This window comes from Eschrichtius robustus, chromosome 9, assembly GCF_028021215.1.
Source record: "Eschrichtius robustus isolate mEscRob2 chromosome 9, mEscRob2.pri, whole genome shotgun sequence".
Taxonomy (NCBI): domain Eukaryota; kingdom Metazoa; phylum Chordata; class Mammalia; order Artiodactyla; family Eschrichtiidae; genus Eschrichtius; species Eschrichtius robustus.
This window is the reverse complement of record NC_090832.1, coordinates 12,067,143-12,082,562: the sequence shown is the minus strand read 5'-3', so window position 1 is coordinate 12,082,562 and position 15,420 is coordinate 12,067,143. Positions and strand designations below refer to the sequence as shown.

General features: G+C 43.6%; 1 protein-coding gene across 2 annotated transcripts in view; it reads left to right on the top strand.

The window, feature by feature from the left end:
• TIAM2 (TIAM Rac1 associated GEF 2) overlaps positions 1-15,420 on the top strand; it is a 110,121-nt gene that overhangs the window by 27,696 nt on the left and 67,005 nt on the right. Inside the window, exons 6-9 of one of the 2 annotated variants that reach the window (XM_068551742.1) lie at positions 3,386-3,571; positions 4,276-4,422; positions 7,477-7,548; positions 14,950-15,111. In XM_068551742.1, coding sequence (XP_068407843.1) covers positions 3,386-3,571; positions 4,276-4,422; positions 7,477-7,548; positions 14,950-15,111 — 567 coding nt within the window. The remainder of the gene's footprint in view (positions 1-3,385; positions 3,572-4,275; positions 4,423-7,476; positions 7,549-14,949; positions 15,112-15,420) is intronic. The other variant, XM_068551744.1, reaches the window with a different exon arrangement.

Genomic DNA, 15,420 nt, shown 5'->3' with positions numbered 1-15,420 from the left:
TGTTCCCATCAGGATCCGCTTTGGGCCTTGGCCGACCTGGAGGGGCTGGCTTATTGTGTGGCCCTGGTCAAGTCACTTCCCTCCCTGGGCCTCAGTATTCTCTGCTGAGAAATGAGGGTGTGGTGACCCTAACTCCCTTGCAAGCTCATTGCCTGTGTCCACAAGACTTCCCCAGTATTGCAAGGTCTGTACTGAGCTTGTGGGTCTGGCCTTTGTACTTCTGTCTTCCCTCTAAGTAACCCAAGCACCTGAATCCATGTCCTCACTGGACTTTTACCTGCATATTCTCCCACATCGTTCTCTACAACTTTGGTGAGTCCGTGGATAGAAAAATCAAATATTTCATTGTTTCTTATCCAATCACACATCCTCATGTGAACACTCTCTCCGATTCTCTCTGTAAAGAACCATGACCTTAAAAATAAGATGAATATTGTCTTTAAATATGGACTAGCTGTGTGACTAATGATGGCTTACTCTGCCACAGAGCTCTGTGGGATGAAGGATGTATTAGTCAGGGTTCTCCAGAGAAACAGAACCAATAGGACGTGTGAAAAATATATTTGTAAAGAGATTTATTATAAGGAGTTGGCTCCTGTGATTACAGAGATGGGCGGGCCCCAAGATCTGCAGTGAGTCAGCCAGCTACAGACCCAGGACAGTGGATGGTGTGGTTTGCATCTGAAGACTGGCAGGCTGGAGACCCAGGATGGGCCAGTATTTCAGTTCCAGTCAAAAGGCAGGAAAAAGGCCGATATCCCAGTTTGAAGGACCATCGGGCAAGAGGAGAATTCTTCCTTGCTTGGGGAGGGTCAGACTTTTTGTTCTAGCCAGGCCTTCAACTCATTGGATGAGGCCCACCCACATGAGGGAGGGCAAGTCTGCTTTATTCTGTCTACCCCTTTAATCCCATCCCAAACACTCATAGAAACAGTTGGATTAGTGTTTGACCACACATCTGGGCACCCCGTGGCTCAGTCAAGATAAAGACAGGAAACATCATTGAAATGGAGAAGTCATAAAGTCCATTCTCATTTGCATTTTCTACTAAGTTCAGATTTAAAAATTTCTCTACAGTGTGCAGTACTGATTGAGATACTAGTTCTCTTGAAACATAATCACATATATTAACAAACTTCTTGATCTTTGTAAGGTCTGCTTTGGGCTTTTGGGGTCTCCCAGCCCCTTCTTTCTTTCAACAAACCTAAGCATCTGAATTCATTTTCTTCCTATGAACTTACCTGCATTTTGTCCCAGGTTTTGGGTAGAGAGGTCTAGGTGTGCTGAAGATTATAAAGTGTTTCTGGCAAAATTTGAAGATTCCCTGTGTATTGTTTAGGATGGAACTGTCTTTTCCTTCCAGTGGTGCTTTGATGAGTAGTCATTTAAATACATTCAATGATGCCTTTAAAAATCTTTGTAAACTGCAGAAGTCAGTGAAAATATGAGAGATTGTCATCTTCCCTGATCTGTAGCGATTGGCATAGACCTGGGTTTTATTTTATTTGGTATTTTGTCTTTTTATTCCTCTGTGGATGGCATGGGCTCCTTTATTGTCTGGTATCCAATGACTCACTGTTTTTCTTTCCTTTCATACCCCACCACCCCCTCTCCAGAACCCCTAGAAAGCATCTCATAAGCTGTTTCACATGGAGTTATAGATGAGGGATAAGCTTTAATACACTACCCAACCTAGGAATATCTGCATATTATTAGAAGACAAAAGAATGCATCTAAGTGGTGGATGTTCAGGTGTCAGCTACTGAAGATATTTGTGAGACAGAACTGGGAGTACAGTTTTGCTGGGACTTATCGCTCCTCGTATGTGTAGTTTATGGTTACAGAATACCCATCCATTACTTCTGGAATCTAGAACTCTCTAACATGGCAAGACCACGAAGAGATTTGCAGTTCAATTTGAACTGCCGTGTTAGTCTAGAACAGTGGTCCTCACTCAGGCTGGGTACCAGAGTTGTTGGAGGTGCTTTTGAAGTGTCAGCTTTTCTGGGCCTCATGCCTAATCAGTAGACTCTTCAGGCAGTGGAGCTGGGCATTTTTCACTTGTAAAAGCCAACAGGTCCTTCTGGTATTGATTCAAGGCTGACATGAGTGGGCTGTTACATCACTAGCAAGGCCATACAGCATCTTAAAGGAAGTTAAACTGGAGATTGAGATTCTTCAGTGCACTCTGGGACTTTTGTTGTTTTGTGGACAAACTATGACGGATCAACAAATTATTTGTTTAGACCTTGTAGCCATCGTATTTCTTTTATGTGGAAAAGTTGTGCAGTGACCTTCCTAAGAAATGGATACAGAGAACTCGGAGGGGGTCTAGGGAGCACCCAGAATTTGTTCTGCTTTTCCCTGGGCAGAGACTGAGGGGACCATAGTGTTAAATGTCAGAGATCCTTCAAAATATCATTTATCCAGGATCACGGGTTGACCTGGAAAGTGTACTGTGAAAGTTTAGGATCTGTTTGGGTGCTAAACTTGGCAAAACTAGAGATGCAGTTGTTGCAAATGAAATGACACAATTCTTGTACCGAATCATTGTAAGCCTTCACTACAGACCTTCTCTTGAATTGCGAGATTGCTCTGAATACCATTTGAAGCGCTGCTTTCTGTTCTCTTCTGAATCCCCACGTTGGCAACTTACTAGAGCCTTTCTTCACCTATTCGTTTATGTTTAAATGAAGGTAATACTTACACGCAACATACTTTGACATTCTTGGAAGAAGGGAGAGTGGCCCCCAGAGTTTGTACTTCTTTACCAACTCATGACTTAAGTTTTGAAGAATACGTAGACATTTCTGTTGTGTAAATAATTATATGTGTCTTAATAAAGATGTGTAGATGGTGATTCTTCTCTCATATACTTAAAATAGGAGTAAAAGCTCTGTTTGTCCTTATGCCTGAGTTCATCTGCTTGTTATTTTAAGTCATTCTCAGAATGTACAGAAACGTGCAGCCACTTGCCTCCATTCAGCTAGCGTCTGTTTGTGTGCAGACCAGTTAATCTGATTAAGATCAGAGGCTGTGAATGTAAATGAAACAAAGTGAAATAACTGACTTGCAATTGTGCATCCTGCCTGAAGTCAGCCTGGTTTTCAGTGCTAGAGTTCTCCAAAGGTCGTGGCGTGGTACTGTATTGGGACCACCAGCTTTGTTTTGTCTTTGGCCGTCCTGATGAAGTACAGTGCGGTCCGGCCCCGTGTATTTGGGCGGGAGGGCTTGAGATGAGATGAGCAGGGAAGGCTCATTTCAACTGTGCAACAGCAGCTGAAATGACTTTTTCCTTAAAGTTTGTGAAAGGGGTCACGTTTTCAATTTGACCCATGAGCACTTCTCATTTTTATTTAAATTAGTCCTATTCTTGCTTAAACAGATCCAGCAGTGGGAGCAGAACCTGGAGAAATTTCACATGGATCTGTTCAGGATGCGCTGCTATCTGGCCAGCCTGCAAGGCGGGGAGTTGCCGAACCCCAAGAGCCTCCTTGCTGCTGCCAGCCGCCCCTCCAAGCTGGCCCTGGGCCGGTTGGGCGTCTTGTCAGTTTCCTCCTTCCACGCTCTGGTGAGTTTCCGAGGAAGGCTGTTCAGCGGCGTGAAGGGGGAGCACTGCGGATGCTCACCTTTCTCCAGCTTGTTGACATTCAGCTCTGCTGTGACTTAAGCCAGTAACTGACCAGGGCCACCCAGGGGCCGGGCGCCGGGGGAGGGATGATTGGCGTCCTGCTGTAAAGTCCCAGCATCCCAGCTTCTTTGCTGCTCGTTCTCGGAATCCAACTACTAATACACAGTTATGAAATATTCGCATCTGCGTCTGCCCTTCTGTCTGTTCCACCTCGTACAGTCAGGAAGGTGGAATCCCCGAGGAGTAGCAACAGTGGTGTGAAGAATTAAAGGGCTGACGGAAGGTTGTTTGATCTGTTCTCCCGAGAGCCCCACTGGGTTTTCTGAAATCGCTCCTGTGCAGGTGGCTTCTGTGGATAGTACTAGCTCAGCGGGGGGGTGGCGGGTGGTCCGAGGGTGGTTGTGCTGACCCTGTTGCCCACCCCGAAGAGATGTGAATCTTGTAACTATAGACGTGTTTATCCAGATAAGGGACATCTCTGTGGTGGACGCGGTCCTGGTATGTCAGACCTGCAGCAGCTTTGGGGGCTGCTCAGAACACATTGATAGCAAGCAGGGCTTTACCCCTGTTCTAGGGCAATGGTTAATTCTCTCTGTCATCCAAATAATGGCGCCTTAAGATTTTTCTAAATTGTTTTGAATTAGGTATGTTCTAGAGGTGACTCTGCTCTCCGGAAGAGAGCACTCTCACTGACCCAGCGAGGAAGACACAAGAAGGGCTTATTTTCTTCATTAAAAGGGCTGGACACGCTCGCAAGAAAAGGGAAGGAGAAAAGACCGTCTATAACTCAGGTGAGTTTGCCAGCGTGGGAGGGACAGCAGACCTAGCCGGGAAATCCTTGGTATGCCATAAATCATAAGTGTTCATCACCCTTCAGAATGAGATAAAAGTTCCTTCAAAGGGATGCAGTCTTAGCATGGATTTTTTTCCCCAAATGGAAACACACAAGTTGCTCAGTGTCTTTTTGGCACTCCCAAAGAGGTATTCACACCTTGCTCACATCTGCAGCGCACGGGAACACAAAAATAAGAATCATCAGAAAAGAAGCCTTTAGAAGTAATTGTCATAGATTTTATATTAAAGAAAAAAAAAGGAAGAAAGTGCTGATACATGCTCCCACGTGGATGAACCTTGAAAACATGATGCTAAGTGAAAGAAGCTAAACACAAAAGGCCACAGGTTCTATAATTCCATTTACATTAAAAGTCCAGGATAGGCACATCCATAGAGACAGAAAGTGACTAGTGATTGCCAAGGGCTGGGGGGAGGGGCGCATAGGGAATGACTGCCAGTGGATATGGAGTTTCTTTGGGGAGTGATAAAAAAATATTCTGGAATTAGATGGTGGTGAAGATTGTACAACTTTGTAAATATACTAAAAAAAAAAAAAAAGCCCCAAAAACCAACATGTAAAATTAATAATAGGGTAGCAGCAACTAAATTCTATTGATGGTGCCAGACGCTTTGCTGACTTCATCTTTATGACACAAAGTAGGCGTTTTGTCATCACATTTTACAGAGGAGGAGCGTGAGACCGGGAGAGTTTGAGTCGCTTCCTTTCCCCGTTCACACAGCAGCCGAGGGGCGGGGCTGGGACTTGGTCTACCTGGATGCTGCAACCCTGGGCCTTTGCTGCTGCTTAGTTTTCTGGAGGAAAGGCGGCTCTTTCAACATTTTGTCAAGTTAAAAATAGCGTGAGTGCTTATTGTTGAAATGTGGCCCAAGGATAGTGAATTGTTTTCAGAACATTTTGAACACTCATATCTGAAGTATTTCCTAATGCTGTTAATACAGTATATGATAATGATTTTTATGTTGCTGAGCGATATGTTTTAGGATTATTATTTTTTGGAAGACTGTTGAAAACATGAGCTATCACAAAATGATCTGATCGTTTAAGTGAGTTGGGAAGTGAGTTGTGATGAAGTCCAAGGAAGTTCTTGTTTTTACTTCTCACGGGTTGCTGTTATTCTGAATATGCTGGCAGAGAGGGTCACATTTTATGAACTTTATTTTCTAATTTTATATAGATATACACATTTGATTGTGCATAACAGTTTTGTGAAATAGGTGAGTAACAGGGATAGAATCAACTTCTTTGACCCATCTGTAATCCTAAAACAATAAAGCTGGAGGTGGTGGGACATGGGTTGATTGATTGAAAGAGGGCAAATTCACGTGGAATCCCTTTTATTTGGCCACTGTTTTTGTATACTCACAACTGGAAAGAATATCACGTTTAAAAATTGTGGTTCTGGACTTCCCTGGTAGTGCAGTGGTTAGGAATCCGCCTGCCAATGCATGGGACATGGCTTCGAGCCCTGGTCCAGGAAGATCCCACATGCTGCAGAGCAACTAAGCCCGCGAGCCACGACTGCTGAGCCCACGTGCCACAACTACTGAAGCCCGCGCACCTAGAGCCCATGCTCCGCAACAAGAGAAGCCACTGCAATGAGAAGCCCGCGTACCGCAACGAAGAGTAGTCCCCGCTCGCCACAACTAGAGAAGGCCTGCGCGCAGCAACGAAGACCCAGCGCAGCCAAAAAAATAAATAAATACATTTATTAAAAAAAAAAAATTGTGGTTCTATTTGTACTTTAGTTGTGAAAGTAATCATTTGTTTGTTATAAATGGAAACATATTTCTTCCTTATAGACTATAGTTAACTATAAACCGTTGGCTAATGCTGGGCTTATGTTTTTGAATTCAACTTCTATGAAGTTTAAATAATGTCTTTGAGGCAAATTCTGATTTTAATCAAGGTAGCCAATTCTGTATAATTAAATGACAGCGATAAATATCTTGATAATTTGCTTATAAAATGTTGACATTTAGCAATTAGATATGACCCTAATATGGTCTTTACCCCATCATATGTAGTAAATGTCCTTAATGTAAGATTTCTTGAGAAACAAAAGCATTTGGTTGAACATTTTTGTTTTAAAAAGATGTGACACTGGTATTTATATAACTGAATGAAGTTGAGGTAGTAGGTATCCGTAAATGTGTAAATGGCCTGTTTGTTAACGTTTAGTATTCTACTACAAAATCTAGAAGATAAAAATTGGAAAAAGTAAAGGAAATTATTCCTAGTCCCTCTACCCAAACACAGCCACTATTAATATTTAGCTTTATTTCTTCCCAATATTTCTTCTATGCACATTTAAAAAACAGTTATAAGCTTGATTTTGGTGGCTTTGCCAACTTTGATTTCTACATCTTCAGAAACGTGTACTTCTTGGAAAAGCAGCATAAGGAATATCCAGGATGGGGGCTTCCCTGGTGGCGCAGTGGTTGAGAATCTGCCTGCCAATGCAGGGGACACGGGTTCGAGCCCTGGTATGGGAGGATCCCACATGCTGCGGAGCAACTGGGCCCGTGAGCCACGACTACTGAGCCTGCGCGTCTGGAGCCTGTGCTCCGCAACAAGGGAGGCCGCGACAGTGAAAGGCCCGCGCACCGCGATGAAGAGTGGCCCCCGCTCGCCGCAACTAGAGAAAGCCCTCGCACAGAAACGAAGACCCAACACAGCCAACAATAAATAAACAAATAAATTAATTAATTAATTTAAAAAAAACCCATTGGAAAAAAAAAATGAATATCCAGGATGACTTGAATAATATATATCATAGAAAAGTAAAATATGTAACCATATGGGAAGAAAAAAAAAGCAACTTTAAAGTTAAAACTTTAAATGTAGTAGAGTAGTAAATAGTACACATTGCAATACGAAGATCTTATCAAATGTCATAGGCCTTAAATTTTTTCAATACTGAGAAAGGGTAGCTGCCACATGAATATTGCAGAGCCATTTCATTAGTCTTTTTTTCCCTCCTGCCTATCAGATATTTGATTCAAGTGACAGCCATGGATTTTCTGGAACTCAGCTACCTCAAATCTCCAATAACTCCAGTGAGGTAAACGTTGCCGTAGATGGCAGCCATCTTATTTTTACTTGGATGACACAAATGCTAAGTTAATGAGGGGATGCTGGTTCTGAATCTTTACCTGAATCTGTTGAAAATACTGTAAAGTTAGAACTCAAATGGTCCCGAGTAGGTAAAAGATGTTTTCAGAATGCCAAGTATTTTTGAAGGTATCTAAACTCATGATAACTCCATCTTCAAAATGATATAGCTAGACTAAAGCAACTTTAGTTCAAAATAGCAACTTTCATTTACTCGGCCCTATTCCTCAGCAGTTCTTACCGTCATTTGAGAGTTTGGTGAATCCAAACTTGCATTTTCCTCTCCGGGTGTCCGGGGGCTTCACACACATATTACATCATGCTGCGAATCAGTAGCCTTTGGTGCCCTCAGTGGAGCTGAATGCAGGGGCCCCGTCTAGTCCCCAGGACAGCTTCTGACCGAGTAAATCCTCAGAACCATTTCTGAATGGAATTCTGGAATAGGGTGAAGGTGGTCTGGGTGAGCTCATGCCTCTTCTTTGTGTCTTTTTCAAAGACACAAAGCTGTGTCTCGCCTTAAAGCTGTATTTCATGTTACGATCTATTTCTCTTATCATCTGCTTCACCAAATCATTTTCTCTTAGGTTTTATGTCCAATAAACCTCTAAACTCTTTGTTGAGGTTGAAACATGATTTTAACGGCTTGGACAAACTTAAGGTGCTGTTGCAGAAGTAGGCAGTATCACTTAACAAATTAATTGGGATAATTCAGTGAATTGGCCATAGTTTGAAAAATCTGAGGAATGGTGGAGTGTTAGACCCAGTGATGGGTCTGGGGGGAGGTGAGTGAGGAACTTTCTGGTGATCCTAAAATATACACCACAGACAACCACCCATTCTGCCTCCATGGGAGGTTGGCCCAACCGTGGGTGCTGAGCACGGGCTCAGTTACATGGTTATTATAGAGACCACTCCGGGGGGCAGCTCTGCCCGAGGTGTCCTGAAATGGGGTAGAGAACCTCTGCTCAGAGCCCTACCCTGACCTCCCACTCACAGAGGTCAGGGGCTGCCAGAGGGCAGGTCATGAGATGGGGTGCCTGTGCCCGGAGGCTGTGTTGTGGACACTGCTTCTGGCTGGTCTCTGTGCCCTCCTTTGGCCAGCTTTGACCAAACGGGGCCCTGAGGAAGCCAGATCCATACCTTCCTTCTTTATAAAACATACCATCAAAATGGTGGACTTTTCATAACGAATAATTTCCATTCCCTGCCCCTTTATTTCTATATACATGCAGAACTTATTTCAAAATCAGATCAAAATACACTGTCCACCAGGGATTTTACTTGATTAAAAGAAATTATATCACTATCGTTTGCTTGGTTCTTACAACCTTTTATGGTTAGTCATCCCACCAAGTGTATATGTCGTGTCTCCCAAGCAAACTTGTACCTAGGACCCTTGGTTGTGTGTGTGTTCTCAATCCATGGCTCACTGCTAACGATATAATATTGCGTAATAAATTGCCTGTTACTTGTCTATATTAGATGTAGCCCTTTAATGGTTGAGAAGAGCTGTTTGATCTGCCGTGAAAACCCATAATTTTCGTATGTCTTCCAGCATTAAATAACAATTTAAAATTCCTACTTTGAGAGTTTAGAAATTGTATCATCAAAGCACTTTCTCTTAACAGAACTTATGTTGGACTTTGAAAATAAATGTTTGCTAAAATAGCCATTAATGGTCAGAATTAAGCTTAGTATTTATTTAAATTGGGCTTAAATTACCAGATGGTCTTCTTGTGATTTAACTGACAAGTCCCACTGGCGCTGGAACGAGTGAGAGGAGAGAATTATTGCATCTTTTTTGTTTTTTTTTAGGCGTATGTATTTAAACATTTATCCCTATTTGTTTTAACGAAACATTGCTTCTGCTGTAGCAACAGTGCAGAAATTCCTTTGACATATAGGGCTATTTTAATGGTGTGTTTATCATTTCTGTACTGTAGTGCTCAGATAACTAGGTTTAAGTGAGTTGCAGATAGAATGAAGGGTATTTGGTTTTTTATGTCTCTGGGACTTAAAATTCTGCCTGTAGCTGGTTGAATAATTAATATTTCATTCCACTTGTTTTCTTTTGCTAATCGTTCTTGGAGAATATTTATAACTTGCACAAAATGTCTGTTTGTAAACAGTGTATTGTGTCCATTAGCGTCACACAGAAAGGCAGTCATTCCTGAGTGTTGGGAGGGAGGAGAGGTCATGGGTATTTAAAAATATTCTATTCTAATCGGTGCATCATATAACAGTCCAACAGTGAGTCACCCTAATTTGAAATCTGTTAAGGTTGGAATAAGGCCAGTCTTATTTGAGCATGTTTTAAAGGACACTTTGGCCAGCCAAAAACGAAAGCTTTTCCTAGGGTACTTCTTTGTGAGTAATAATGAGTCTCAATCAGCGTTTGAAGGGAGATGTTTGTTATGGAGATTGTGACAACAAATCCCTGACGGAGGCTCTGGAAGGCAGCTACCCCAGGGGCTTCATTGCAGTTGCCGTGGAGCCCCGGGCCTTGGCTCTCTCTCCTGGAAAATTGGCTTGGGGTGTCCCAACTTTCTGCGGCAGTGAGTGAATGAAGTATTGTCACATCAGTCGTTAGCTCCAAACTGGAAAAAAAAAACCCGCTAATGTTGGTTTTTTTAAATGGAAGCCATGAATGAAACCGCTTACTCTTGACCATAACTCTGGTCTGTTTAAACAGAACATTTAGTCTGGAACCGTACATAACATCCGTACGTGCACAGATGGATAGTACATAGATAGGTCTTTGTTTCCCTTTCATATCAACTGATGTTTGGGCCTCGGCCCAAGAAGGAAATAAACACCACCTCCTCTGTGACATTTTGCTGTTGTTAAGACAGCCAAGAGTGCATAACTCCTTTTGTGTTCTCTCCTCATCTCACTTGCTAATAGACCTTCCTTTTATCGGCGACCGTGGTGTGGGCCCGTTTGTGACAGCCGGATTGTGATTTTGCTGCTCACTTCCCTTCAGTGATCCAAGCAGTAATTATGAGCCATTTGATCCAAAAGCATCTGCTGTGAGAACCCACGGAGTTTCAATTTTCTCTCCTTGAGGCACACGGGGCAGAAGTAATTTGACATGTGCTTTCAGGACCATTAATATGATAGTAATAAGAAATGCTTCTGTAGAAGTTGCCCTACCCTGAGGGCGGAAGTGATTTGCAAACCTTAACTGTAGTGGCCACAGTGGCCTCGGCTGCAGTTCAGTGATGTTACATTTCGTGCATGGCCACTCAGCGCTGGACCACGCGGTGGTCTGGGCAGCCGTAGTCACCATGATTCCCCAGGGTTTTGAAACAAGGGGTGATTCTCATGCAGTTCTTTGTAGTGGCCATTGTTGAATTACGGTGGTCAAGTCTACTATAGGGTAATTCCACAGTCCACACTGAACTTCAGAAAAGATCTTTTACATTGTTTATGGCTCTTTACGGTTTATGTAGTTCGTTCAAATGCCATTCCTCACACCAGTCTTCTGATTTCTCCATGAGGCTGGCGCGCTTTAGCCCCTTGTAAAGGTGAAGAAATAGAAAGAAGCCCGGAGACGTGAGATAACCAGCCCTGACAAGGCTGGGATTTGACCCACATTGTCTGTTTATTATATTTTTTGCTGTTTCGCTTGTCTTCTCCAGGAACTGGAAAACTTGAGCAGGCTGATTGGAAACTAATTCTATGGGGAGGGAGAGATGGAGTGGGTGGGGGGAGTGTGCAGCGGTAGCCAACCGGGGACTTCTGGGTGGGTGGTTAGAAGATTAATTTAATGTAGCACCTTTAAGGCTAAGTGGAGAAAGGAGTTTTCCAGATACATCAACTTGCTGGGCTTATTTTCATGATTCCCTGTTCCTTTTATGAAAAACAATGTAGGAGGGTATCTTATCTGGCTTATTGAAAATAAAGCATGTGATTTCAGCATGGATAACATTGACCCTTGAGGGAATCAATCCAGTTTTTTTCTCCAAGTGGGTACATCTTCCAACAGCCTAGAAGATCTGCAAGCACCAAGTAGCCTTTTCTTTTTCTAGTTCTAATTAACGAATCAGTTCTACATCCTCATTGCTTCCTTTGAATAGCCAGATTTTACCTTTCTTTAATTGCGTACACTTCTAGGGGGGTTGTGTGTGAGAGTGTGTGAGATGCACAGGAAAAAAGTTACACATAAATGTTCACTGTAGGATCTCTTGAGAGGATCTGAACCTTCCACGGCCTTGGCTTTGATAGGCATCTTCTCATTTGTCATTCAGTTGATCTTAGGTCAACAGTGTAGACTCAGGAAATGATTCCTCAGAGCATGTGTAGGCACAAAACCTTGTTTAATCGAATAGAATATGAACATCTCTTTTGTCCTTTGCATCTCTTAGTTTGCCTGCACACTTTTCCCTAGCCTAGAACTTCTTCCCCTTCAGTAATCTGCTCTTAGTTCTTTTTCTTGAAACTTTAGGGAAGATTAAGAACTTGACACTGTAAATAGATTCGAATAGGATACTGAAAATGGACAGCCTTTACCTTCCAAGCCTCCGTGTGACTGTGAATTTCTCGTTGCATCCAATTCAGCATCCATGGCTTGGGTGTGTTCTGGGTGCAGGACGTACTGTGTGGAGGGCTGAAAGAGACTGAGAATGAGAAAGACGGAGCCTCTGTTGTCATTCATCTCAGCACCTGGGGGCGTGGGAGCAGCCTAGAAATGACTGTCAAGTGGGCTGGGCTTCGCTAAGTGCTGTACCGGGACATTGGGGTGTAGATACGTCTGAGTGGAATTGGGGTTAGGGGGCGAAGAGAGCAGGAGACATTTCACAAGAGGGGAGGGTAGTGTTTGAAATAAGGTTGAAAGGTATATGTGGTTTCAGCACAGAAGCTGTGAGGAGGGTGAAGCAGGTGAAGGAAGTGGAGGCGACCAGGGGTCTGGAGGCAGGGGAGTGCTGCTGCTTTGTGGGGTTGTCAGGGGAGCCAGAACATGGTGTGCATCCAGAATAACGCCGAAGAGTCCAGAAGGTTGGCTTGTGTCCATTTTGCGAGAGCTAACTGACTGCCGGGCTGGTGTTTCTGCAGTGCAGTGGCGGGGAGCAGAGGCTCACGCCCGGGTTCCAGGGTTTAGATCCCCACAGTACGACAGTCACAGCCTACTGTGGGAGCTTGGGCAGGTTTCTAGAATTTTCCGAGCCTCATGATTCTCACTTGTTAAATGGAGGGTCGGGACAGTGCCAGCCTCAGAGGGTTGTGAATGGTGAGTGAACTGGCAGTGTGTAGTACGGTCTCTCTGGGATGGGAATAGGAGGGCAGGGGAGGGTAGTTGTGAATTTGTATTTCCCCGTCCCTCCCCCAGCGGTCCATCCTAGATCACGCCTTTCCTGTTCTGCTCTAGAAGTGCAGACCTGAACTGCTTGGCAGTGGCAGTCAGGACGATGTGACTTCCTCTTGGACTGGCTCTTTGTGGTTTCTTACTCCACAGTGACCTCTGCTGGGCTTTTAAGGCAGTACCAGCTTGTTGCTGATGCACGTGGTTGAAGTCACTGCTCAAATGAGCAGAAGTGCCTGGAGGTTTATTTAACCAGAGAAGAAAACGTGACCCATGTGAGATGGGACCCTACAGGGGAAACTGGCGTCCATGCTGGTTCCCTGGGTCCTTGGCTCCGGGCTTCTGCTCCTCTGTCTCTCTCTCTCTCTCTTTTTATTTTCCTTTTGCTTTGGCACGTGAGGTTCATTTTCATTCTAGGCTGTGATCATCTTTCCAGGAAAATGTACAGAAAGTGACAGATCCAGAAATGCCACTTTTTTTAAAAAATAAATTTATTTATTGATTTATCGTTGGCTGCATTGGGTCTTCGTTGCTGCGCGTGGGCTTTCCCCAGTTGCGGCGAGCGGAGGCCACTCTTCGTTGCGGCGCGCAGGCTTCCCATTGCGGTGGCTTCTCGTTGCGGAGCACAGGCTCCAGGCACGTGGGCTTCAGTAGTTGTGGCATGTGGGCTCAGTAGTTGTGGCTCACGGGCTCTAGAGCACAGGCTCAGTAGTTGTGGCGCACAGGCTTTAGTTGCTCTGCGGCATGTGGGATCTTCCCAGACCGGGGCACGAACCCGTGTCCCCTGCACTGGCAGGCGGACTCCCAACCACTGAGCCACCAGGAAGTCCCCAGAAATGCCACTTTAAAGATGAACACCGCATTTAAAAAGACAACACAGGAAGATTGATTCTTCCCTTTCTTTGCCTAAACCTGTTTTGTTTTGTTTTGTTTTTAATTTCTTTACTGTATGTATTCTAGTATTTTGATCCTATACAGGAGGATCTTTTGCTTTGTGGTTTTTAAAAAATGCATAGAATTCAAAGTAAAGTCAAGCATCAATGACAACTTTAGTGTATGATACGTGGGATATAATAATGTGATAGTGTTGGATCTGAATGTAACGTTTTCTGGTGTGTAAGGTGTTTTGACTTCTATGATCTCCTTTGCTCACAAAATTTGTATTATTAATTAATAAACTTAAGCAATTGTATTATATTAACAGTATCCCCTCTTACAAAATAGAAGTCAAGGCTCAGCAAGGGAAATGTCCTGTCCTACTGCTGGTGAAGTGGTAGAGTTTGTGACTTGAACATCAGTCTTTTGATTTAAATCCCCAAGTCTTGTCTTTACCATCAGACTAATGTGAGAACCTAAGCAGAGGGAAACATTTCTGAGTTGCTTAATAAATGTTATTTATTTTTGTTTATAAATTATAGAAGTACATATTAGCATGAGGTCATGGAGTTACTGTGATGGTGACGTTTAGGAAACAGAACTTCCCTGGGAAAAGTTTGTGAAGGGTGGTGTGGTTGGGGATGATTTCTAAAAGTGTGTCTAGATGTGAAATAGCTGAAGGATGGAAAACCATTTAGCCCAGGATTAAGGGTTAATTTAAAAAAACAAGTAGAAATAAGAGAGAAGAGAAACGTGCTTGGATTAAGTTAAACACAGTTCATGGTTAGAATGCAGGCGGGTGTCAGAGGCCGTGGACGAGAGTGTATCTGAAATTCACTGGGATCATGGCTTAGACGCAGATTTCACTGTGCCCCAGTCAGCCGGCAATTTCTAGAGCAGTCAGTGACTGCAGTGTTCTAACTTGGGCTAAGGCATAGTGGCTAGAGCTCGGGAGGAGGAGTTGATTGACTTCGCTCAGCCTCCCAGGGCTTCAGTTGCACGTGGGTTAAACAAATGAGGAAATCCCAGGCTTGTCCGCCCCAGAGGGTCATGAGAAGCCAGGGTGCGAGGAGTGTGAAATGGCTAACTATAAATTAAGGGGGCATTTTCCCAATAGTTTCCCTCATTTGCTTATCAAGTCTGTCCACCTTTTCCTTTGGGATCTAAAAACAGGTGGAGGACCTGCTGCACATATACGGGTCAGCAGTAGATCGTGTTCCCCGAGACGGCTCATGGGAGAGCCAGACTGACGTTCACTTTCAGGATCATCAAGCTGTGACCGTGATGATCAAGCCGGAACACAGAGTAGAAGATATTCTGACGTTGGCGTGCAAGGTAGTGGATTTTGCGGTAGAAATATACTTCTGAATGGAAATAATCGTTAACATTGCCCTCCTGTGCCTTCTAAATTTGCGTGGTGTTTAAGACCTCACTTTCTACACGAAGGAACCAGTGAACGTATTTGTTAATTAACACATTAATTATTAGCATTCTCTTCCTTCATGTCTTAGAAGGATAAGTCATGACCCCTTGCCTTCATGAAGAACCTGAGCTATCTTACTGGAATTCTATATATACCTCTATATCTGAGATAATTATGAAGGCTGTTGTTACTTAGGGTACTTAGAGATGGTGCTCTATGAG